The sequence below is a fragment of the Salmo trutta genome, chromosome 4 (assembly GCF_901001165.1).
Source record: "Salmo trutta chromosome 4, fSalTru1.1, whole genome shotgun sequence".
NCBI lineage: Eukaryota > Metazoa > Chordata > Actinopteri > Salmoniformes > Salmonidae > Salmo > Salmo trutta.
The window spans coordinates 31,722,274-31,749,098 of NC_042960.1; the positions used below are offsets into that span (position 1 = coordinate 31,722,274).

General features: G+C 45.6%; 1 protein-coding gene across 3 annotated transcripts in view; it reads left to right on the forward strand.

Annotated features, from left to right (window-relative positions):
* LOC115192231 (inactive tyrosine-protein kinase transmembrane receptor ROR1) overlaps window positions 1-26,825 on the forward strand; it is a 161,890-nt gene that overhangs the window by 131,845 nt on the left and 3,220 nt on the right. For 2 of the 3 annotated variants that reach the window (XM_029750500.1, XM_029750501.1), the window contains 8 exons: window positions 14,350-14,477; window positions 15,501-15,637; window positions 15,892-16,072; window positions 17,066-17,311; window positions 17,553-17,764; window positions 22,179-22,358; window positions 24,262-24,489; window positions 24,640-24,785. In XM_029750500.1, the coding sequence (XP_029606360.1) occupies window positions 14,350-14,477; window positions 15,501-15,637; window positions 15,892-16,072; window positions 17,066-17,311; window positions 17,553-17,764; window positions 22,179-22,358; window positions 24,262-24,489; window positions 24,640-24,785 (1,458 nt within the window). Of the gene's footprint in view, window positions 1-14,143; window positions 14,206-14,349; window positions 14,478-15,500; window positions 15,638-15,891; window positions 16,073-17,065; window positions 17,312-17,552; window positions 17,765-22,178; window positions 22,359-24,261; window positions 24,490-24,639; window positions 24,786-26,825 lie in introns of those variants that run through there. The other variant, XM_029750502.1, reaches the window with a different exon arrangement.

The following is a 26,825-nucleotide window of genomic DNA, read 5'->3' on the forward strand; positions in this document are numbered from 1 at the left end:
ATGCCGATGCAGTGCGACAGTGCTAATGGCTCTTATTACGGAGGAAGTCCTCTACCCAAGGAAGTCACGCTTCATGTTTAACATGCGTCTTCGGTCCTTCTCTAAGTGCCCGCCTCGCCGCCATGTTGAGCCAAACCTGTGCTCGTGTTCCTCTAAGTACACATGTTTCGCATGATGTCATAGTCATCTGTGATCTACTACACGTTGGGGTGTAAATCATCCGTTAAGGAGAGGGGCATGTATAGCTGTCAAGCTTACAGTACCTGCGTTGCTCTCGGCTATTTCTTTCTTCCTTCTCTTCTCTTCTTTTTTGCCCTTTCCTGTTATTACTCCCAAACATCCATTTTGAATCAGTTTCTATGTGATGTTTTGGTATCTAGCTAAAGGCCAGGAAGAGTGGAGGAATGAGAAGCAGGCGGTAGTTTGGCATGGCAGACCCGAGCCCACGGTGAGCCCTAACGACAGTTTTATATATATATATATATATATTTTTTTTAAGAGGCTAGCGCTGTAGTCTACCACACCTCCTGGAGGGCGTCTACAGACTCTTTTCCGGCCCTCCCTCCTTTGCTTCCACTCTCTCTTTCTTTCCGTCTTTCTTTCTCTCTCACACCTTCACTGGTTCTCTCTGCCGGCTCTGTTTGTTTTGGAAGGGTCTGTACACGTGACGGGTCAGCGGATACAAAAAAACAAACCCCACTCTGTTTTCACGAAATACCTCTCCCCCCCTCTCTGTCTCTTGTCTCTCACAAACACACACCCTCTCCATCTCTCTCTCTGCCTACCTCCCTCCCCAAGTTGTAATGGACTCCTAACAGTTTGACCTCTCAGCTCCCTGTCTTTAGTAAATCACAGAACTGAACGTCTGTAAGCACGGCCAGAGTTTGGGTATGGAGCCCTATTGCCCCTTTGACTCTCTCAAAATACCCTGCTTTTTCAGAAATCCCAGCTGACGAATTTCAGGTTGGAGGATTCCGTTGCAGATCTGCATCTTATCCCTTGCCGATTCCTCCAACTGGGATTTCCCGAAGATCCGGAGAATTCTGAAAGAGTTTCAGGATTTTTGCAACTCTACCTCCGTCTGACTCTTTCCCCTGGCCCTCACTAACCTATTTCCCAGGGGATGTGATGTCACTGGGTCGGAGGTCACAGTGAGGAGTGATGGGTTTGGGCTGGGTCTTTGTCTCTCTCTCTCCACATCTTAATACGGCTCCTGTTCCCAGGAGACTGAGTAGGGGAGAGATGAAGAAGCACTAGTCTTACCTGATCTGATTGACATGTTACTAATCACATACCTGCTGTAAGGACCACTGTGGTGTTGATGGACAGACATATGTGTATCTTTCTCCCCTCTGTTTGTTACTCAACTGGCTTGTACAATTACTTATTGTATTTCTCGCCTTCATTACTTCCTATCCCATCCATTTTGTCTCCCGTCTCTCTGAGGGAAAAGCAGCAGTAAGTCTTCTCTCTTTCTCTCTCTCTCTCTCTCTCTCTCTCTCACTCTCTCACTCTCTCACTCACACACACACACACACACACACACACACACACACACACACACACACACACACACACACACACACACACACACACACACACACACACACACACACACACACACCACACACACACAGAGGCCTGTATTGTTCCAGTCGGGGTAACACGAGGACTCATGAGGGGCCCTTTCTCCATTGTCTTCTAAATGGAGTCCATCAGTGACCCTTCTCTTTATCCGTTCTCTATGTGGTCACGGGCCACTGGGACCTACAGAACTGGCCAACCCGAGCCGCTGGCTACCATTTTGTTTCCTTTGTCACTGCGGTATCGTTACCCAGGCACCCACACATACAGTTCAGATGTCTTCATGGAGCTTGGCCTCACCCTCTCTCTGGCTTATTTTGTTTAATGTGACCAAATCACAACAACTCCACAACTCCACTGCCATACACATGTGCAATAGGTTTTATTTTTGTATTGTTATGGCATCGAAAAATAAAACATCAGATATAAAAAGCATATTGCATGAAGACAAGAGAAACGCACCCAATTGTAATGTGGAAGATAATGATAAGCAGGCTTGTTTTTCTCGTTCTCTATCTTCTCGTACTGCAAACGCTTTGTTTTAAGTTCGGGAAACCCAATCTCTCTCGTCATGATGATGATTGTCCATTCTCTCTCTCCGTTCTCTCTCTCTCTAGCCGTTGTTCTTTTCAGACCCTGCGTGTCTTTCATTTGGGGCTTGGAGAAGAGAGGAGAGGAGAGAGAGAGAGGAAGAAGGAGAGGAGAGGAGAGGAGAGGAGAGGAGAGGAGAGGAGAGGAGAGGAGAGGAGAGGAGAGGAGAGGAGAGGAGAGGAGAGGAAAAAGAGGTGATGGAGAGGAGAGGAAAAAGAGAGGAGAGGGAAAGAGAAGATGGAGATTAGAGGAATGGATGGGAGAGGAGAAGAGAGGAGAGATAAAAGAGGAGATGGAGAGGAGAGGATCTTCCTCTAAAGGACTTCCTGTGGAGAGGGAATTCAGATCCTCTACTAACAGGAAGTAAGTGCATGTGACCACACAGTGGTGACAGCTTATATCCTTGTCTGTCAACACCGTCAGAAGCCTCTAGATCGAACCAGGCCTCAGCCCTCAATGTCGTCAGGACCCTCCCGTCTCCTTACTTCACTCCAAAACATTTCCTCTCCTCTGTCTCGCTCTGTGTGTGTGTGTGTGTGTGTGTGCGTGCGTGCGTGCGTGTGTGTGTGCGTGTGCATGTGCGAGCATATCACTTCCACTCTGTGTGTCCTCCTCTCATCTAAAGAGTGGTAACAACTAGGGCTGTTGCGGTGACCGTATTACCACCACACCGACGGTCGCGAGTCTCGAAGGCAGTCAAATTCCATGTGACCGTCACAGTTAGTAGCCTACCAAACGTGCTAACTGCCTGGTATTCAGCACTCTACTTACTGTCCCTCTAATCACTCTGACATCAATGCAAATGTATTCAAAAATCTAATCAAACACTTCATGAGAGCCTATGAGCTGATGTTGCGCAACATTTCAATAGGCTATGCAATTGCACGAGAGAAAACAGAGTGATGGCCTCTACTGAAAATAGGAGGTCAGCTTTCTACTAGGCCTACTATATTTCTTTCTCAACTTTGCTAATATTAAGCATATTGCTTATATTTACAACAGGAATATAGCCTATCTGGCTGGCATGAAAATAAACCACGGGGAAAAGCATCCTCCATTCGCTATTTAAGTGCATAGATTACATGTCTTTTTTCCCACTGCCCCTGTTTCCATACAGGTGCATGATAATGGTCCATTCTAAATCAAAACAAGATGCTGCCGGGCGGTAGGTAGCCTAGTGGTTAGAGCATTGGACTAGTAACTGAAAGATTGCTAGATCGAATCCCCGAGCTGACAAGGTAAAAAACTGTCGTTCTGCCCCTGAACAAGGCAGTTAACCCACTGTTCCTAGGCCGTCATTGAAAATAAGAATTTGTTCTTAACTGACTTGCCTAGTTAAATTAAGGAAAAAAAATATATATATATATATATATATTATTTAGTAAAGATAAGACTAAATCAAGAATAGTCTGATGGGTGACAATATTAGCTTATCACTTGTGAATGATATATTATCACTTTTTCAAATCATAGTCGCACGTCCCATGTAGCCTAGCCCATAGGCCTATATGTTTTAATAAGGTTTGTATCACAACTAAAATGGCCAAATAACTTCTTAAAAGAACATTAATCCGCTTTATAAGGGGTGTAGAGCCTAACTGGCATATACTGTATAAGCAGCGAGTGCGTTTCTAAGTTCGGGGAAGATTATTTTCACCATAAAAATGCACCTTTATAATTAAAGCATTACATGTATAATTGCATTTACGGTCACTTTTGATAATGGTGTTTTCCACTAATGGAACATTCACGCTTATAGCCTACTACCATGTGCGCATTGCTGTGCTTATAATGTGAAGAAATAGCGTAATAGTTTATCAACATTTTATGCTAAACATTCTGATCTGTTGCGTCAGCCACATTGCGTAAAAAAGTTTTTTTCATGCCACTGGTTGTATTAATTTGGGATCTATCGCATCCCACAACAATATTTATTTCTCGCACAGAATAGGTCGAGCTTTGTACTCTGGGGGATATTAGATAGACATAGGCTAGTGCTTTTGCTGTTAGTTAGGCCTACTCATCTTGTTGGCTGACGAAAAGTAAATGTGGACAGTTCTTCCAATATCTTCAATATGCACCTCGGAATTGGATAAGGACACGCACAGTTGCGTCCCCGGTGTGTCTGTCTTCACTTGTAGCCTGAGAGAAAGATCCGATCACGTGATGGAGCGCGCAGCACTCAGGGAGAAGCGCACTGCGCCCACTGGCCGCAAAAGGCATGGATTTTTTAAGGGTGCATTACGGCCCCACAAAGGGGATGCGGCCGGGAAATTTTGGGCTTTATCAAGTGCTTGTCAAATTGTGAATGAGAGACTGATGAAGTGTGTACAACCTGCGCAAAAAAAACAAAGCAGAGCTCATGCCTTTCAAGCAACTTTTTTCAAATCCTCATTAGAGTCGCATCATGCAGCCTTACAATGTATTAAAAATCTAAACATATAGCCCAACATTTGTAGAACAACTAAAGTTACATTAATAACTCTAAATTACACATGTAGGAATACCTATTACTTTGTTAACCGCTCAAAACAGAATAGCCGCATGTGCGCACTCCCTCAAATCGTTTGGAGAAAATGTCCTTTTTTATTCAGCTTTGTTCAATTGTATTATTCTAAGCAAATCTTGTCTGATAAATGACCTAGTGTAGCCCACAGCCATTTGGCATAGCCAGATCAGGACCTAACATAAGGATAACTCAGAGTATGCTATTCTGTTCCTCTGAAATAGACTACATTTTCTTTATATCATACTTCTTTCGACCTGTCTAAAATAAACAATAGATTTACTGTAAAGGTGTAGGCTATATTACATGGATTTATTATACTTTTTAATATGTAGATGTTCCAAAGGTCTGCATCAGTGGCTTGTAGGTTATGTGTGGAAGCCAGGAAATGCTAAATGTGTTTATGTTAACGGTCAGTTACCCTGAGACCGACAGTTATTTTCTTGACAATCACCGGCTGACGAAGTTTCGTGACCGCCACAGCCCTAGTAACAACATCTCAACTTCAATGTAAATCGAAAGAATTAGCGAAGAGTTTATGAACTGTAGATTTAAAGGGATCTAAGTGTCTGATGAACGGACCGTGAAGGCTTTGAAAATTACAATATGTAAAGAGCTGTTATGTCAGGATATAGGGGAGTTTTAAGTTTTGATGCTTTGCCTTTGAGGTTTCTGTCTGTCCCATCCTATTACCGCATGAATCTAACGCAACACAAAGAGGGCATCACTCCACCGCCCAATACAGTGATCAAAACCAGGGTTAGATACATAGAATGTAGATAAGTACAGTGTAGAGTTGATATCCCTCATTCTCTCCAGTCTGCTCCTAGATCGCCAACCTGCTGGGAAAAGGATTCCACAGACACACGCCAGGAAACGCGAACTACAGGAGAGGGGAAGTGAGCGAACGGTTGAGAAAGTAGAGGGATGACAGGTTGGATAACATTCCTGCTTTTGGGAATTTGAGGGATGTTTTATTGGCCTCCAGAGGCGCCAACTAGCCTCCGCTAGCTTTGGACCACCAAATCCATTAGCCTTGCTCCTCTGTGTTGAGCATGCAACATAACATTGACATCTCCATAGATAGAGACTCCCTGTGTTTTAAGTGTAGAACATTTACAAGGCTCTATGACCATTTATTTACAGATTCTAATACAACGATACAATACAGACATACTGGAAAAACGCCTTTGTTGTCCGAAACGTCAATTCCAATGTCTTCACACAGATATATCGACTTTCGCTTTCCTCCTTTAGACGTTGCTTTCCCAGAAAACACCAGGATTGGAGTTGACTTAGATGACTGTACTTCTGTCAACGGTCGGAGCCCATCGTCTTTATTCCCTCGGCCCTTTCCAGTCTCCGAGGTCAAGGCCCTAGCAGCTGTGTGGCTGATGTCTTACCTTTATAGTAAAAACACATTGGGCCATCTTCCTAATGTTATCTGGTGTCTCTCTCCCATTGATGACTGGGCACGTAGGGCAGGCAGGCTCACACACACGCCCGCGCATGCACACGCACACACACACACACACACACACACACACATCAGTGGTCCTGGGGGACCCATGGTAAAACAGCCTCCTCCTTCCTGTCACCGCTTTATGGCTTTACCAGGCCAGACCGAAGGATTCCATTACCAACAGGACCAGTAGAGAGGGTGTGTGTGTGTCCGTGTGTCCGTGTGTGTGTCTATGTGTGTGTGTGGCAATGTTATTATAGTTTTGTTATTTTTATTTTTATTCGTTTTTCAATTTTTATTCGAAATTTAGTTTAGTTTCAATTATTTTGCTAGTTTTTTACATTTATTTTAGTTTTATCAAAATATTTATATTTTGTTTTTACATGATTTTGTTTCAGTTTTACTGTTGGGGACAGAAAGCATGCGTGGGAGCATAGGAGCCAGTTGTGTTGTAAAGTTTTTGTTGTGTTTTTCGGGCTGTCGCCTCCTGCAACGGGGGGCAGTAATATGAAAGGTGATGGGTCAGGTTAGGTTATGTTTAACTATTCCCCAGGTCGTTGCTGTAAAGGAAAATGTGTTCTCAGTTAACTTACCAGGTAAAATAAGGGTAAAGATATATATATATTTTCCAAATGTATATAAAGTAAATCTCAATGTGACTTTAAAATGAATACCACCGAAACTGGTGCAATGAAACTCTCACCCGTGTTTACACCAGCCCAATGCTTTTTAACTTGGCGGGGGCTACGGATCCCTAGGTAACCGCCCCGTCCCGCCCCCATAGATCACTTTTCCCCAGAGCTGAAGATCCGAATCACGTTCTGCGCTTGTGTTTCTTTACCTGTACTTTAAGCACACATTTTCGTGGTCTCTCTGTCAATCGTGAATGGTAATTCTTCAAGTTTTACTAGTGAAACGTCCATGCAGCATCTGCATACCTGACCGTTTGATCTGAATCAGTTTCATTGGGATATGCATTTAGATTAGATCTTCTTGAGTAACACAGTGTTGTTTTTCAAGCAGCCTACAGTGTTGTTTTTCAAGTAGCCTACAGTGTTGTTTTTCAAGTAGCCTACAGTGTTGTTTTTCAAGTAGGCTACAGTGTTGTTTTTCAAGTAGACTACAGTGTTGTTTTTCAAGTAGCCCACAGTGTTGTTTTTCAAGTAGCCCACAGTGTTGTTTTTCAAGTAGCCTACAGTGTTGTTTTTCAAGTAGGCTACAGTGTTGTTTTTCAAGCAGCCTACAGTGTTGTTTTTCAAGTAGCCTACAGTGTTATTTTTCAAGTAGCCTACAGTGTTGTTTTTCAAGTAGCCTACAGTGTTGTTTTTCAAGTAGCCTACAGTGTTGTTTTTCAAGTAGGCTACAGTGTTGTTTTTCAAGCAGCCTACAGTGTTGTTTTTCAAGTAGGCTACAGTGTTGTTTTTCAAGTAGCCTACAGTGTTGTTTTTCAAGTAGCCTACAGTGTTGTTTTTCAAGTAGCCTACAGTGTTGTTTTTCAAGTAGCCTACAGTGTTGTATTTCGATTAGCCTACAGTGTTAACAGTAATGTTATATACAGTGCATTCAGACCCCTTCACATTTTCCACATTTATTCTAAAATTGATTAAATTGAACATTTTCCTCATCAATCTACACACCATAACCCATAATGACAATGCAAAAACAGGCTTTTTGAAATTTTATTTCATAGTTTTGATGTCTTCTCTATTAGGCTGGTCAAGGCTCACATGAACACCATCATCCCAGACACCCTGGACCAACTGAAATTTGCATACCGCCACAACAGATCCACAGATGACGCAATCTCTATAGCACTCTACACTGTCCTCTCCCACTTGGACAAGAGGAACACCTACACGAGACTGCTGTTCATTGACTACAGCTCAGTGTTCAACACCATAGTGCCCTCCAAGTTCATCACTAAGCTCAGGACCCTGGGACTGAACACCTCCCTCTGCAACTAGATCCTGGACTTCCTGACGGCCACCCCAGGTGGTGAGGGTCGGCAACAACACATCCGCCACACTGACACTCAACACGGGGGCCTCTCAGGGGTGCGTGCTTAGTTCCCTCCTGTACCCCCTGTTCACCCATGACTGCATGGCCACGCATGACTCCAACACCATCATTACGTTTTCTGATGACACAACGGTGGTTGGCCTCATCACCAACGATGATGAGACTGCCTATAGGGAGGAGGTCAGTGACCTGACTGTGTGATGCCAGGACAACAACCTCTCCCTCAATATCAGCAAGTCAAAGGAGCTGATCGTGGACTACAGGAAAAGGAGGGGCCGAGCACGCCCCCATCCACATTGACGGGGCTGTAGTGGAGCGGTTCAAGACCTTCAAGTTCCTCGGTGTCCACATCACTAAGGAATTAACATGGTTTTACGAGGGTATGTTTGGCAGCATGAGTGAAGGATGCTTTGTTGCGAAGTAGGAAGCCGATTCTAGATTTAATTTTGGATTGGAGATGCTTAATGTGATTCTGGAAGGAGAGTTTACAGTCTAACCAGACACCTAGCTATTTGTAGTTGTCCACATATTCTAAGTCAGAACCGTCCAGAGTAGTGATGCTGGACAGGCGGGCAGGTGCGGGCAGCGATTGGTTGAGGAGCATGCATTTGGTTTTACTTGCATTTAAGAGCGGTTGGAGGCTACGGAAGGAGAGTTGTATGGCGTTGAAGCTCGTCTGGAGGTTAGTTAACACAGTGTCCAAAGAAGGGCCAGAAGTATACAGAATGGTGTCGTCTGTGTAGAGGTGGATCAGAGAATCACCAGCAGCAAGAGCGACATCATTGATGTGTACAGAGAAAAGAGTCGGCCTGAGAATTGAGCCCTGTGGCACCCTCATAGAGACTGCCAGAGGTCCGGACAACAGGCCCTCCGATTTGACACACTGAACTCTGTCTGAGAAGTAGTTGGTGAACCAAGTGAGGCAACCATTTGAGAAACCAAGGCTGTTGAGTCTGCCGATAAGAATGTGGTGATTGACAGAGTCGAAAGCCTTGGCCAGGTCGATGAATACGGCTGCACAGTATTGTCTTTTATCGATGGCGGTTATGATATCGTTTAGGAACTTGAGCGTGGCTGAGGTGCACCCATGACCAGCTCGGAAACCAGATTGCATAGTGGAGAAAGTACCGTGGGATTTGAAATGGTCGGTGATCTTTTGTTAACTTGGCTTTTGATGACCTTGGAAAGGCAGGGTAGGATAGATATAGGTCTGTAACAGTTTGGGTCTAGAGTGTCTCCCCCTTAGAAGAGGGGGATTACCGCGGCAGCTTTCCAATCTTTGGGGATCTCAGACGATACAAAAGAGAGGTTGAACAGGCTAGTAATAGGGGTTGCAACAATTTCGGGGGATAATTTTAGAAAGAGAGGGTCCAGATTGTCTAGCCCAGCTGATTTGTAGTGGTCCAGATTTTGCAACTCTTTCAGAACATCAGTTATCTGGATTTGGGTGAAGGAGAAATGGGGGAGGTTTGGGCAAGTTGCTGTTGGGGGTGCAGGGCTGTTGACCGGGGTAGGGGTAGCCAGGTGGAAAGCATGGCCAGCCGTAGAAAAATGCTTATTGAAATTCTCAATTATTGTGGATTTATCGGTGGTGACAGTGTTTCCTAGCCTCAGTGTAGTGGGCAGCTGGGAGGAGGTGCTCTTATTCTCCATGGACTTTACAGTGTCCCAGAACTTTTTGGAGTTTGTGCTACAGGATGCGAATTTCTGTTTGAAAAAGCTAGCCTTAGCTTTCCTAACTGCCTGTGTATATTGGTTCCTAACTTCCCTGAAAAGTTGCATATCGCGGGGCTATTCGATGCTAATGCAGTACGCCACAAGATGTTTGTGTGCTGGTCAAGGGCAGCCAGGTCTGGAGTGAACCAAGGGCTATATCTGTTCCTGGTTCAATTTTTTTTGGAATGGGACCTTTAGCTGTCGAGACCTTTAGCTGTCCGGATGAGGGGTCCAGAAAAGTTGAATCCGCAGCCAATCCGTTTTAACTTTAGTAGTACACGTAAGTAGTACACGTTAGCCACCTAGCCGTTTTCCCCGGTTTAGCTAGCGATAGTGAAGCACAAGCTAGACCTATTGGAAACATCGGCATCTTCTGGACACATTTACCCGCCAGATTCAGTATCTTGAAAACACCATTGAAACCCCTGTTACATTTTTTGACCAAAGTTTAGAAGAAAACTAAAACAGCATAATTCATGATGGTTTTTATTTTCATTTGGAGTCAAAGATAATAGTTTCAGTGTAGTTTTCGTTTTTTAAAAAGGATTGTTCATTATTTCATTTCGGTTCACTAGAGCGTGTTTTCGTTTTCGTTTACTATAATGACCTTGGTGTGTGGCGTACGTGCGTGTGTGTGTATGCAAGTAAGTAAAACAAAGAACATGTGAGTGAACCAATGTTTGCTTTTGTTTCTGTGTGTTTTCTATGTCTGTGTGTCTTTGTGTGTGTGTGTGTGTCCATGTCAAGTCGTGTGTGTTCGTGTGTGTGTGGTAGACTCTGCGGGGTTCTAGCCTATAGTTATAACTGCTCTCTCTCTCTCGCTCTCAGACAGAACCCATGATGTAAGCGTAGCCTAGGCAAACACAGTCAGTTTAACGGAAAAGCCCTTCCTGTAATTAGCCATTATAAACTACTACTACAGATGTGCCCCTTTTCACAGTGTGGCGTTAGTTTGGATGTTCAGAAAGGCCTGAACATCCGCACTGTTTATCCAAATAGCAACCACACTCACTGGGACTAGCTTCCTTCCCATTCTGTGATGGACTCAGCCTCCCACCATGCACACACGGGATACGTTCCAAATAGCACCATATCCTTTACATAGTGCACTACTTTTGACTAGAGCCTATACGGGAATAGGGCGCCATTTGGAACGCCACCCAGACAGTAACCGCCTTCAGAGAAAAGCGGATGATGGGGGTAAGTGGACTTTGGAAGAGATGTCTTCTACCAAGCATTTTTGTTTGAATGTTTTGGACAGGGCTTTTTAACCCAAAGCCTTTTGGAGCAGAGTTTCTGGGCGAGGGATGTTGGTTGAGGTCTTTTGGACGGGCCAGGGTTGTAATTTGTCGCTGGGTCAGGATATAGAGCAGGACTCGGAAGAAGCAGGGTTGTCTACTCTTCCTTGTCATTTAGCCATCTCAGTGCGGCCACGCTTTCCACGGCGACACACACACGCGCACACGCACACGCACGCACACGCACACACACACACACACACACCACGGCTTTGGATACACTCCCGACGACACACTCGAACCTCAGCCAAAGGAATCCTCTCTTTCTCTCTCTCTCTCTTGCACTCTTTCTGTGTGTGTGTGTGTGTGTGTGTGTGTGTGTGTGTGTGTGTGTGTGTGTGTGTGTGTGTGTGCGTGTGCGTGTGCGTGTGTGCGTGTGTGTGTATCCACATTCTCAGGGGGGAAGTTGTACATTAGACTAAAGCAGTATGGAAAAGCCTTTATTAATCTCATAAATGTAATGTTATTGTATTTCCCATCGAATCCCATCTTGGAGCAGAGCCCAGTTTTTGTGTGTCCGTGTGTGTGTGAGAGAGAGAGAGAGAGAGAGCATGTGTGTGTGTGTGTGTCAATTTCTGGATAGTCAATAAATGGGGGGGGTTAAAGGTCAGGGTAGAGAGGTGACCTTGGCCTCTGAGACACTTAACACTCTCCTCAGAAAGTGACCCATTGACCCCTGACTCACACCCCGCCGCGCTCGGCCACTCACCCCAGCCCAGACACCGATAGGGTTACCCTTAGATGTTTTTTTGTGTGTATGTATGCACGTGCGTGATTCTGGAATTGAATGAGTTAGCATTAGGGCATCTGCCACACTCAGCCATAATGATCCAGGGTGGTTAATGTGGTTTGAAGCAGGAGGATGTAGAGAGGGAGCTTATTGTGAGAATATGATAATAGTTATGTCATACGCCTTTCTATGGTCTCCAACTGGCTTGGCTTCAGTCACATGACTAAATGAGCTCATAGTGTGAAAATGGCCTTGTTTCTGTGAATAGTGTGTGTGTGTGTGTGTGTGTGTGTCAGAGTGAATCTGTGAAAGTTAATGTCCAAGTAGGCATTAGCACTTTCATTGTTTCCATCAGTGTCCACACTTGGGCAACACTCACAACGATAGGACACTCTCACACACACACACACACACACACACACACATGCTTGTCATAGATTCCCCACTCTTCATGTGTTTCGTATTAAAGCTCATGATGATATCCTTTTCCCATAAACAGGAATAAAGCCCAACGGCCGACTCTTTAAATCTTTATACAGTTCGCATCTCTTCTCTGGGAAGGACTGAGACATCAACCTCTATCAGCAGACACTGGACACTTAGATAAATGTTGTTAGAGCAGGACTGAAACTCTACTCTCTGTTCCACTTACAGCTGCTGGCACAGTTACTGTATTACTGTGTAACCAACATTTATGGATAAAAACGTCCTAAAATCATTTTTGTGTGTGTGTGTGTGTGTGTGTGGAACGAACAGCTGACTAAAGACAGGACACCCGGGCATTCTTGCGGTCGAGTCCGTTTCTGCGGTAACGTGGAATCTTAACAACAAACTTTGTTGCTCCTTTTCTGAAACAAGCGAGGTGTTGTAGCAAACAAGTCTTCGGTTGCCTAGGCAACGCCACCCTCCCTGTAGCAGCGGCACACACAGGGTGCGTTTGTAAATTCGCTCTGGCTATCTACTCCGATTTCAGAGCACTCACCGCCTGAGTGTGCCAGAGCGCAGAGTAACTGATGAGTTTATGAACGCTCAACACCGGTTGAATATGGTGTGTCAATAAACATTGGCAAAAAAGCATAATTAAATTGCTTCCAGCAGCACAGTTACATTCACCAAAATGTCCTTGAATGGCCTAGCCAGTGTTCGGAGTTGAACCCGATCGAACATCTCTGGAGAGACCTGAAAATAGCTGTGCAGCGACGCTCCCCATCCAACCTGACAGAGCTTGAGAGGATCTGCAGAGAAGAATGGGAGAAACTCCCCAAATACAGGTGTGCCAAGCTTGTAGCGTCAGACCCAAGAAGACTTGAGGCTGTAATCGCTCCCCAAGGTGCTTCAACAAAGTACTGAGTAATATGTAAATGTGATATTTAAGATTTGAATTGTTGATAAACTTTCCCCAAATTCTAAAAAACAGTTTTTGCTTTGTCAGTATGGAGTATTGTGTGCAGATTTGTTTTTCATACATTTTACAATAAGGCTGCAACGTAACAAAATGTGGAAAAATCAAAGGGCCTGAATACTTTCCGAATGCACTGTGTCTATCTATATTCCTCTCAATACGAGACTCATAAATGAGAGTTGAGTGATACAGAATAAACGTGTAATTCAGCTGACAAATGCATTTCGTAACGGTTAGTCATATTGGCTCCGGGCTGTCAGTACATCTGTGCGTCTGGCCGTCTGTGCGACAGCTGACGATGGGCCTGCGCAGATTTGAAAACACTAGTGGGTCTGTCGTTACAAAGTTGTTTTGATGCTGCCAGCTTGAACTTCTGAATGAAAAGGGATTGAGAATATTTTCCTAGTGCATCACTTGCTTGTTGGACCATATTTCAGACATCATTGCACGATCAGCATGCTGGACACTCGTCGACTGTTGAAGCAAGATAGCTAGCTAATTTAGCTGGCTAGCAAACAGATAGATCCACACATGATTGCTTGCAAATGTGCATAGCCTACCAGTGGGTGATTAGCCTTCAGCCAAATAAACGCTCATGCACTTGCAAACCATGCTGGAGTTGCTTAGCCCGCTAATTGTTTTCCTCTTGGATGTGCAACTTTTTGATGGCAAATGTATTCAACCCTATATTTGCTGAGGGTAACTTTTGCAGGCAACTGCTTTCTCTGCAAACACTTGCACTGCAGTAGGCAGCCTATATTGTTGAACTTGTCTATGTAGAATGAACTGCTATTACGGTGGCCACGGTCTTTTGGCTGGTCAATTACCGCCATCCAACATTCCATGACCTTCACAGCCCAAGTTCCACTGTGAAGAGATGTGCAGAGAGAGAAAAGTGTTTGTGCCACATGCTTATGAACTGTAATGCATGCTATGCTGACCTCTAGTGGCCGTACTGTGAACTGTAATGTCTATTCATTCTCTCCATCTGTTTCTCTCTCCCACTTTCTACCTCTCTCTCTCCCCGTCTCTCTCTAACAGGGATGATTTTGATGAAGAGGGGTTTTGCCAGCCGTACAGGGGCGTAGCTTGCTCTCGCTTCATAGGGAACCGCAGCATCTTCGTCGACTCGCTGCAGATGCAGGGCGAGATCGAGACCCAGATCACGGGTACGCTATCTGCCTCCCCGTGTGTGATGTGTGTGATGTGTGTGATGTGTGTGCGTTTCCCGTATCCGTCTGTCCCAGTATGGGTGTATTGTGAGTGAGGTCAGTGTACAGAGATAAGGGTCATGGTCCAGATTTGGTCCTTCATGTAAACCAACGTTTCCAGCTCCAATCTGACCCAGGTTGAGCCTGTCGCTTTGCCATTACTGTCAGTGTCAGCTAGGGACGATGAGAGGATGTCTGGTAGAAGGATAAGAGGGAGATCAGGATGCTAACGTCACAATGTGGTACACACGCAGTCTACGCTTTGCGTCTGGGTATCCCAAGTGTAGTTCGTCGGACGTGTCTGAACATCGCTGTGTGTGTGTGTGTGTGTGTGTGTGTGTGAGAGAGAGAGAGAGCATTCATACGCATGTCTGTATCTGTGTGTGTGTGTGTGTGTGTGTGTGTGTGTGTGTGTGTGTGTGTGTGTGTGTGTGTGTGTGTGTGTGCGTGCGTGCGTGCGTCTGGCTCTGTTTATTTTCCTGGAGACATTATGTGTCCGTTCGTAGTTGAGTGTGTCAGGGCTGCCTGCCACTGTCTGTGGTTGTCAGTCCCAACCCAGAAACCCAGAGACGATGTGGAGTATGTAGCTGCTATACTTTCCCTGTAAACCACAGTCTCTACAGGCCCTGTAATACAGACAGACAGGCTGCTGTCCTAAACTACGACTGCACTCTAGAGCAAATATACACACTACAGGACCAGACATGAACTATGAGTGATTTGTGTCTGACTGGACGGGGGGAAATGTTCCCCAAAAGTTTGGATGTAGGCGATCCCCGCAAAGGTTACGACTGTCCCATATGACACTTGATCTCAATCGTACTTGATCTCGGTCATACTTGATCTCGGTCGTACTTGATCTCGGTCGTACTTGATCTCGGTGGAGAGAGAAAAGTTCAATGCATTTCTATAGCTATAGTTGTATGTATACCTAAACTTCAGACTTCTTATGCCCAAAAACACGACCACTTTCCCCCCCAGCCGCCTTCACTATGATCGGAACGTCCAACCACCTGTCGGACCGCTGCTCCCAGTTCGCCATCCCGTCTCTGTGCCACTTTGCCTTCCCTACATGTGACCGCAGCTCTGGGGTAGACAAGCCCAGGGACCTGTGTAAGGTAATTGTCTATGTGGCTATGTCACACTGCCTGGAGACAGTCAGTGTGACACAATATAAAGCTGGATATATTTAGACTTGCTAGCATTGACAGTGGATATAATACACCATTTAGTCAGTGAGAAATACCTCTATTTAGTTTAGTGGCGGTGGTCACCTTCTGGATTAGCCTAGCGTGTGTTACAACGTTCTGCTGCTTCCATTGTATTCTTTGTATCAGTCTCTCCCCCTCTCTCTCCCCCCCCGTCCGTATAGGATGAATGTGAGATCCTGGAGAATGACCTGTGTAAGACCGAATACATCATCGCCCGTTCCAACCCCATCATCCTGAAGAGACTGAAGCTGCCGAACTGTGAGGACCTGGCAGCACACGACAGCCCAGAGGCTGCTATCTGTATGAGGATAGGAATCCCCATGGCTGAGCCCATCGACAAGAGTAAGACGCCAAGCTGTGTACCTGCAATACAACACATACCGTAGTCTATCTGTATGAGGATAGGAATCCCCATGGCTGAGCCCATCGACGAGAGTAAGACATGCTATATTGTAAACTGTACTTCCAATATCAATAGTCTTCACGTGGCCCGTAAAGAAGAGTAAGATATTACTCTGTTGTTATCTTAAATCCGCTTTTATAGCTAACCCCGTTGGCATCCACACACTGTAGTCCACTACCAACAGTATTGCTAGGCAACTGCAAATCATAATCAAACATACTGTAGTCCACTACCAACAGTATTGCTAGGCAACTGCAAATCATAATCAAACATACTGTAGTCCACTACCAACAGTATTGCTAGGCAACTGCAAATCATAATCAAACATACTGTAGTCCACTACCAACAGTATTGCTAGGCAACTGCAAATCATAATCAAACCTACTGTAGTCCACTACCAACAGTATTGCTAGGCAACTGCAAATCATAATCAAACCTACTGTAGTCCACTACCAACAGTATTGCTAGGCAACTGCAAATCATAATCAAACACACTGTAGTCCACTACCAACAGTATTGCTAGGCAACTGCAAATCATAATCAAACATACTGTAGTCCACTACCAACACTATTGCTAGGCAACTGCAAATCATAATCAAACATACTGTAGTCCACTACCAACAGTATTGCTAGGCAACTGCAAATCATAATCAAACATACTGTAGTCCACTACCAACAGTATTGCTAGGCAACTGCAAATCATAATCAAACATACTGTAGTCCACTACCAACAGTATTGCTAGGCAACTGCAAATCATAATCAAACACACTGTAGTCCACTACCAACAGTATTGCTAGGCAACTGCAAATCATAATCAAACATACTGTACAGTATCAGCAACAATAAATAATCGTATCATTCATCCCGATACGTCTTTGCTCCACAGTTTGGTCTAACACACATTGTTTCCTGTCCCTCCTACTTCAACCAGACCACAAGTGTTTCAACAGCAGTGGTTCAGCCTACCGCGGGACGGTCAGTAAGACCAAGTCGGGTCGTCAGTGCCAGCCCTGGAACTCTCAGTATCCTCACAGCCACACCTACCTGGCGTTGCGCTACCCAGAGCTCAGCGGAGGCCACTCGTACTGCCGTAACCCCGGCAACAAGCAGGAGGGACCATGGTGCTTCACCCTGGACGAGGGAGTCCGTATGGAGCTATGTGACATCCCCATCTGTGGTGAGACAATGGGGGACATAGGTGGTTAGAAACACATCGATGTCCTTTTGCCGTTTTGTTATTATTGGGTGTCAATGCTGCAACCTATCAAATAGACACATGAGTTGTTAGGCTTTATATGTTATGGGTGTTTTAACACTAAATCGCAGCGCCGCGTTGTTATTTACAGTGGACGGTGTGCTGTTTGGGTTAGAAGCATAGAGGTGGAACATTAACCCTGTGTTATCCATGTCCCGTGAAGATTATAAGGAGAACCGTGGGGGCAGTAACATGGAGATTCTTTACATCCTGGTTCCGAGCGTAGCCATCCCTCTGGCCATCGCCCTCCTCTTCTTCTTCATCTGCGTGTGTCGTAACAACCAGAAGGCTGCCCGACCCCCGGCGCCCAGACAGCCCAAACCTGTCAGAGGACAGAATGTGGAGATGTCCATGCTCACCAACTACAAACCCAAGGTACAACATTTAGCTAGCACCATCTCTAGTCCCATAGTCCTCACCCTCTTATGGTCCACTCAGTCCACACACACACACACAACTCACACTATGTGCAAACTCCAAAACAACACACACGGCACGCACTCTTTCTCTCTCTCTCTCTCACACTCTCTCTCTCTCACTCACTCACAAACAGAACGCTCTCAGTCCCCCACACACACTGGTCCCAGTGGGCCTGAACTCTGTTGGCCCAGCCAGAGACCCAGGCCCATTGACTATGGCGTGGTGTTGGTGTAGGACACAAAGCAGGCAGTGTGTCTGAGAAATTCTGTTTTCACACTCCAGTCATAAAGTGGTGGTCCTCTCTCTCTCCTGGTGCTGATGGGGTTAGAGGACAAACACAGACGCACGCACGCACACACACACACACACACACACACACACTGGTATCCCTGGGCCTCTCTCCTGGTGGTGATAGGGCTAGGGTTAGAGGAATCAGGGCCATGACACCTACATATCTCAGCTAAATAGGTTTTATGGGTAAAGGCCTGCTGAGTGGCACCCTGTTTACAGCACTACATGTGAGTGGGAGAATGTCACTAAGACTCAATGTTGGAGGTGTAGAAAGAGTGAAAAGCACACAGTCCCGTCTATGAGGCAGAGTTATGTGTTGTGGATGTTAAAGTGAGTAGGATCTCTCTCATCCTCCAGTGGTCAATGACATCCTTTCCTCCCTTCCGCTCCTCTTCCCTTTTTTTACCCCCTTTTTTGTGATATCCAATTGGTAGTTACAGTCTTGTCCCATTGCTGCAACTTCTCTCTCTCTCTCTCTCTCTCTCTCTCTCTCCCTCTCTCCCTCTCTCTCCCTCCCCTCTCCCCAAGCCCAGATCCAGGAACCAGTCACCCCACCCCAGCATCACCGCACTAGCATTATTGTTTCTGCTGCCTCCCTGCATTCCTCCAACTACACGGCAGCAGCAACAGCCACCATACTGCTGACACACACACACACACAGCCCTCTCACCCCTGCACGCTCCGGCCCCACCCAGTTCAAAGACACAGGTTTCAGGCCGGTGTTTTGTCTCCCTCTGAAGAATTCTATTCTGACTCCCAAAGACAAAACACTGCAGAAGTACTCTCATTTAAATTCACCAGAGGAGGTATGGAAAAGCTCTATGGTGTGTGTGTTGCTGTGTAAGTGTCTGTGTGTGTGTGCGTGTGTGTCTCACCAACAACACGCATGCGTAAACATCCTTGTGTAAAGGGGAAGCTGGTTGGGTGTTGATGACGATGCGTTTTCCTGTGCGCCATATACGGCAGATATTGTTGTTGTTTGGGTGCTCATTTTGGAAGTGGGCTGCTCATTGGACGGCTACACGGAGCAGGCCTTTGCCAAGAAGCTGCTTAAGTACCATCCCCTCGTGGCACGCTTGGACAGCCTCGGGTGGCGGTGCAAGCTGGTGCCGCTGTTATATGGCAGTCTCGGCCACGTACACAGCCTTGCGGTGCGTGGCCTCCAGATTGCGGGCCTGGCGAAAAACTAGGGCAAAAGCAATTGGCTAGGTACTGCTCTGTTTTCAGCTGTCGTGGGGCAGCCTAGCCGTTTGGAGAAGGCTTTTTTTGTACCCTTGATTGCCCTGCATACAGGGACCTTTGAAATGTTGGGATCCTTTTTTCTGTCAATTTGATTGGTGGATTCAAATTAAGTATTTCAAATGTGAGTGTGCAGGCGTGCGTGCGGATGTGCGTGCACTTTTGTGTGTGTGTGTGTGTGTGTGTGTGTGTGTGTTTACCTACGTGTGACCCCGTTCATGCCAGAGCCTAAGATCTCTATCAGAGCTCAGCAGGATGAGGAATGTTCAGCTGCAGCTCCTTCTCTGTCTCTCTCTCTATGTCTCACTGGGGTTCTTTGTGATGTTTGACAGCAGTATCAGTGTTTTGCCAGCTATGTATTGCATATTTCATATTCTTCTGCGGATCATACTACAGTCAGCCCTACATTCTTTCTATGTTCCTATCTATCTCCATCCTGTTTAGCAGATTATCCTGGCTGTGTTATGGTGTAAACTGATGCTGTTAGACATACGTCCACAGTGTTATTGCCCGTCAACGCTACAGCTGTGGGCTGGCTCGCTGTATTAGACAGCGCTGTGTTGTGGTCCCCGTCACACACGCACATAAACACGCGCACCCACACGCGCATTCCTGTCCCGAGGCGGACTGTGTTCTTTTGTCACAGTACGAAAAACGTCTGCCCCACTGCTCATGTCCTCCTCGTCCGTGTCACCGCAACCCGTCAGGCCTTGCTCCAGGGTCACCCGGGGAGTCGTTGTTCGTTTTTCACTCCAGGGATGAGCCTGGTTTGGCCGCGGGAGGGCGGTAACCCAAACCAAAAACATCTGTCCTCCTTTTCATAACAGTAACATCCCCTATTCACCATTCCACTGCTAACCAGGCCCTTCCCCCAAACACTCCCCCCCTTCCCCAGCAGCACCCCCCCTCCCTTCCCCCCAGCTGACTGTGGCCTCTGTCAGGAATTTAATTTCTTATTTGGGAGTTCCTGGAATCTCTCATCGCCTCCTCCCTTCACCTTTTATCTCTTTCTGTCCTGACTGAGCTGTGAGCCCCCCTGTAACCCCCCCCCCCCCTCCTGAGCTGTCCAGATCACCTGGACAGCTCAGAGATATGAGACCGTAGGACAGGAGAGGCTATCTGAAGGCTGTTGGGATGACAAGACAATATGAAAGGTTATGGAACATAAAACTTCAAAGACTATGTTCAATAGAAAGACAAAATGGTGAGGTCCCCTTTACTGTAGTGCATCTGACTCATGACTGAAGATGAACAAGGCTTGGGGTCAATTCCATTTCAATTCCATTCAGGAAGTACACTGCAATGCCAATACTCTTCAATGCTTTTCAATCAGGAAAATGTGGAATTGGAATTTGGTTTACTTTCTGAATTGACTGGAATAGATATGGAATTTGACCCTGATTTCCAACATGCGATGTGAAGATTGCTCTACATGTTGTACAAGTTGAGTAATTATGGAGTTTGGTCCATACATATTTGTTTGAGAGAGGGGGGATTGGCAGTTTTCTGCGTTCAAATTCATAACCATGCAACTGGCTGGCCCTCTTGGCTTCCCCTCTGTTTCTCATGGTTCAGTCCCCAGGTGGATAGATAATTACAAATGTCTGTCATCCCTTAAACCGAACGTTTACCTTCTTCTGTTATTACTGGGCCACTTCATTCCACTTTAATAATTCTGGGGAAAATTAATGACCTGCAATTTCTCAAATCTGCACTAACCTGTCAGTTTATTGTTGTTTATGTTGGTAGTGTGCTGCCAGATTCTTGGCTGGAGTGTTGGTACACTTATGTATTTTGTGTCTGGGGCTAAACGGATTTATTGACGACTTGAGCTGAAGAAAGGAGATAATGGATACAGTATGAGAATAATAGGTAATTATGTCTCTAGGCGATAATACATGCGTGCGTGCAGTTATATTAGGCACTTTGCCTACCTACAATTATAACCAGCAGCAATTGTAAGCTGTTAAGTTTTGATGTCGGTCCTCACAAACCCATGCCGAGATAATTATGAGTGTTGAGTGTGTACTGTATGTTGAGCTGAATTGAAATTTTAGCACTTAACATGCTGACCAGACCAGGCGTGCGCCTGCGCCATCGCGCGCACGTTGATTTTGTCCATCCACACCAGACGCGATCAGGACACGCAGGTTGAAATATCAAAACAAACTCTGAGCCAACTGTATTCGTTTGGGGACAGGTCGAAAAACACGTGAAACATGAATGGACATTTAGCTAAATAGCTTGCTGTTAGTAACTAATTTGCCCTGCGATATAAACATTGGGTTGTTATTTTTTACCTGGATCTTTGTAGAATTTTGAGTCGCACAATCGTGTGTTCTCTACTCCAACAATAACTCCACAGATAAAAGGGGAAACTTAGTTTGTAGTAATCTCTCCTTCAGTCTTCTTCTTCTGTAGACTTTATGGCGGTTGGCAACCAACTTTAAGGTGCATTACCACCACCAACTGGACTGGAGTGTGGACCTCAGTTCAGCTTTCAATCACCCACGTGGGTATATGCTCCTAAAAACCAATGAGGAGAAGGGAGAGGCGGGACTTGCAGCGCTTCATGCGTAAAAAATACCTGGCTATACAGACGCTCATTGACGCGCGCAAGCAGTTTGGATAAAATGATTGAATAACATGTATGTGTACATTTATTTTGCAACGCTCACACACGTAACACGAGCAGTGTGGTCAGCATGTAACCTCTCTTCCCCTTCTCTGTCCCCTCTCTCGCCCTTCCATTTTTCTCTCTCTCTTTCTTCTCCCTTTCGCTCCTTCTCTCTCTTTCTCTCCCTCCATCCTCCCTCACCTCTCTCTGTCTCTCTCCAGAGTAAGGCCAAGGAGCTCCCCCTCTCTGCGGTGCGGTTCATGGAGGAGCTAGGTGAATGTGCATTTGGTAAGATCTACAAGGGCCACCTGTACCTGCCTGGTATGGAGCAAGCCCAGCTGGTTGCCATCAAGACCCTGAAGGACTACTCCAGCCCTGGCCAGTGGGGTGAATTCCAACAGGCATGTTAATATTGATGACATTGTATTGTAATGTTCATTGATGCTATCTTTGATTCATTCTTCTTTTTCCTTGGCTAAGATGGCGCGTCGCTCCGAGCCCCCTATTAAACAATGCAGGTTCCAACATTCTTTTTCTTTTTTTTTTTTTTACTTACGTTTGTTTCGTGCATTACTTCGTACACCCTGGCAGAACTATTGGAATATGAATTGCTGGGTACTCACTGTCCACCCGACCTTCCCGATTTCCCGGAGACGGTGGAACAATGGGCTAGACTTTTCGGTGAGACCTCAGGCTACCTGGGAGTCCTACCGGAGAGTAGGAAGGCGGAGACGCCAACGGAGAGGCAGACGCGGCGGGGTCTTCCATTACCAAGCATACTACTCGCCAATGTTTAATCATTAATGAACAAACTTGACGAACACAGAGCGAGGATCTCCTTCCAGAGAGACTTCAGATTCTGAAACATACTCTGTTTCTCGGAGACTCTGCTCTTCCCCGACATCCAAACAGATTATATACAAACAGAGGGTTTTACTGTTTTTTTGAGCAGATAGGAAGCAGCCTCTCTCTGGCAAGATCAAGGGGGGTGGACTCTGCTTTATGACCAACAACATATGGTGCGACGGGGGAAACGTACAGGAACTTGCGAGCTTCTGCTCTTCCGACTTGGAATACCTGGTTATCAAATGTTGCCCTTTTTACCTTCTGAGAGAGTTCTCAGGGATTATCGCCATGGCTGTGTACATCCCACCCCAAGCCGACACCAAAAATGCTCTCAAAGATTTTAATTGGACCCTGAACAAACTGGAGACCGCATACCCGGAGGCAGCATTTATTGTTGCGAGGGACATTAACAAAGGTAATTTGAGGTTCGTGCTCCCAAGTTATTACCAACATATTGACTGTCCTACTCGCAGAAATTCCACGTTTGACCACAACTACACATCTTTTAGACACAGGTATAAGGCCGTCTCTCGTCCTCATTTTGGTAAATCTGACCATGATGCCATTTTGCTTATCCCTGCCTACAAACAAAGACTCAAGAAGGAAGTTCCGGGGGTCAGGTCTGTAAAGCGTTGCTCCGACCAATCAGAATACACGGTGCAAGACTGTTTTGATCACGTGGACTGGAATATGTTTCCGGGTCGCCCCTGTGGATAACACCAATGAATATGTCGATTCAGTCACAGGTTTAATAAAAAAATGCATAGATGACGTGATACCGATGGTGACTTTCAAAACTTACCCGAATCAAAAACCGTAGATTGATGGCAGGCTTGTAGGGAAACTGAAGGAGAGGGATGCTGCTTATCAACACGACAAGGTGACTGGGGACAATAGTATAGTTGAACAGAACAATTACAACCTACTCACACCGATCAAGATGGCAAAACACATGTACAGGGATAAAGTGGAGAAGCAATTCGGTGGGTCGGACACGAGGCGTATGTGGCCGGGGCTCCTGACCATCACGGATTACAGAAAGAAAGGGCCCTCACAGTGTTCTACAGGAGCACCATCGAGAGCATACTGTCTGGCTGCATCACAGCCTGGTGCGGCAACTCCACCGCCGTGGACCGCAAGGCGCTACAGAGGGTGTTGCGCTCAGCCAAACGCACCTATGGGTGCACACTGCCTGCCCTCCAGGACACCTGCAGCACCACATGTCGCAGGAAGGCCAAGAAGATCATCAGGGACCCCAGCCACCCGAGCCCCGTTTCCGTCACTCAGATGCAGGCAGTACAGGAGCATCATGGCAAAAACTGTAAGACTGGCCAATAGCTTCTACCCCCGGACCATCAGGCTAGTCAGCCACTTGCCCCCCCCCTCCTCCTCTACTGCTGTTTCGCATGAAATGTGTCACTGTGTGTTAATAAAGTACCTATCTATCGGTCTGTTTAGGAAGCGTCGGTCATGGCTGAGCTTCACCATCCCAACGTGGTGTGTCTGCTGGGTGTAGTGACCCAGGAACAGCCTGTCTGCATGCTGTTTGAGTTCCTGAACCAAGGGGACCTCCATGAGTTCCTCATCATGCGCTCTCCTCACTCTGACGTGGGGTGTAGTAGCGACGAGGACGGGACTGTCAAGTCCAGCCTGGACCACGGAGACTTCCTGCACCTGGCCTTACAGGTAACTACCATAACGTGCACAAATTGCTCTCCATCCATGGGCGCTGTTCCGTAGCAGATCCTTTGCCTCGCAACTTGTGTGGATGTGGTGTGGTGTTGAGATAGGCAGGATATACATCTCTGTTACTCCGAAAATTCTATTCTATTCTAGGTGGCTGCTGGGATGGAGTACCTGGCCAGTCACTTCTTCGTCCACAAGGACCTGGCGGCCCGTAACATCCTGGTGGGAGAACAGCTCCACGTCAAGATCTCTGACCTGGGCCTGTCCAGAGAGATCTACACCTCAGACTACTACAGGTATGTACACATACTAACCCTAGCACTAACCCTATCTCTGACCTGGCCTGTCCAGAGAGATCTACACCTCAGACTACTACAGGTATGTACACATCCTAACCCTAGCACTAACTCTATCTCTGACCTGGCCTGTCCAGGGAGATCTACACCTCAGACTACTACAGGTATGTACACATCCTAACCCTAGCACTAACCCCATCTCTGACCTGGCCTGTCCAGGGAGATCTACACCTCAGACTACTACAGGTATGTACACATCCTAACCCTAGCACTAACCCTATCTCTGACCTGGCCTGTCCAGAAAGATCTACAGCTCCGACCAGGGTTGGGCAGGTTGCTTTCTAAATGGAATCCGTTACAGTTGGATTACCCAAACTCAGTTACGTATTCTGATTGCTTTCAGTTACTTTTAGATTACTTTCCCCTTAAGAGGCATTAGAAGAAGACAAAAATGATGGATTAAAAGCATCATAGTAGTCTCTGACTTGTGGTCAGTAGTGCTGAACAAATAGTACTGTTTTAGGTCGGTTCGGTTTCGGTTTGATTATACAAATATAATCATGTTTTTGTTTTTGCTTTAGATCCTTTTTTGAAACATTAAATACATTATAAAATAAATACGATTTAAAAAGCCAAAAATAGTGAGCATTCGATTTCCAAAACATTGAACATATTCCATTGTCTCTCTCAGGTCAATATTTGGTAGACATCAATAGAAAAATCGGAAATTACTATGAAATATAAAAATATTTCCGTTTTGTATATTACTTTGTTGATTACTTTATTATTTGTAATTCTTAAAGTCATCATCTCATCTCTGCTCTGGCAGTAGCAGCCTGCCAGACCATCTAATGTTTTTTCTGTGCTCCCCATACTTTACTGTCTTTAGTCATCCTATTTAGCTAGGCTAGCCTGCCTAAGTATGTTGCAGAGCTGTCTGATGAAATAATTTTACTAGTTCTTCAAAGTAGATGCTTTCACGAACTGTCTATATCGCTCTCGTTGTTGTGTTGTGTATCTTACCTAACGTAGGAGGCGTAAGGTGTATCCACCTCTGTCCGAGCCAGTAATGGATTATGGTCATTGTAGTTAATTACCACGTTTCTGCACTGAACTTGGTTGAATATTTGCTTAGTGAAAACTGCAACTCCCTTCAGCCCAGCGTCCCAACTAGTTATTGACTTGATTGATATTGTGAATGATTTGATTTCGCTCTAGAGAAACAGCGCGTTGGGCTCACCAGAAAAAAATAATTAAATGGAAGTCAAGTAATTGAACCAACGATTACTCGCTCAGGTGGAACAAACTTAAACTTGCACCTTTTTTTCAATGCTGAAATGCTCATTGAGAAAACAGAAAGGTGTCATAATGTATTATTTTTTTCAAAAACATATTTTCTGAATTTAAAAGTAATCCAAGAAATAATCATCTAGTTTTTCAAGTGTATCTGTGATCTGACTACAATATCTTTGCTGGCAATATAACTGATTACATTTACAGTTTTCCGTAATCAGATTACATGTAACTGATTACGTGTAATCGGTTACTCCCCAATCCTGCCTCTGGCTACCACAGGTACTGTATATGGCTCACTGTCTCCCTAACCCTAGACATGACCCCCTGTACACCTCCCAATACTACAGGCATGTTTACATTTACATTAGAATTTTTTTGGGTGATTTAGCAGACACTTATTCAGAGCATCTTCCAGTCAGTGCATTCAATGCATGGGGCTCACTTCCTTGTTTGGTGTACTCACCTGGTTAGTTTATCATTGCTGTGATGTTTAGTGTACTCACCTGGTTAGTTTGTCATTGCTGTGATGTTTAGTGTACTCACCTGGTTAGTTTGTCATTGCTGTGATGTTTAGTGTACTCACCTGGTAAGTTTATCATTGCTGTTTTGTTTAGTGTACTCACCTGGTTAGTTTGTCATTGCTGTTATGTTTAGTGTACTCACCTGGTTAGTTTGTCATTGCTGTGATGTTTAGTGTACTCACCTGGTTAGTTTGTCATTGCTGTGATGTTTAGTGTACTCACC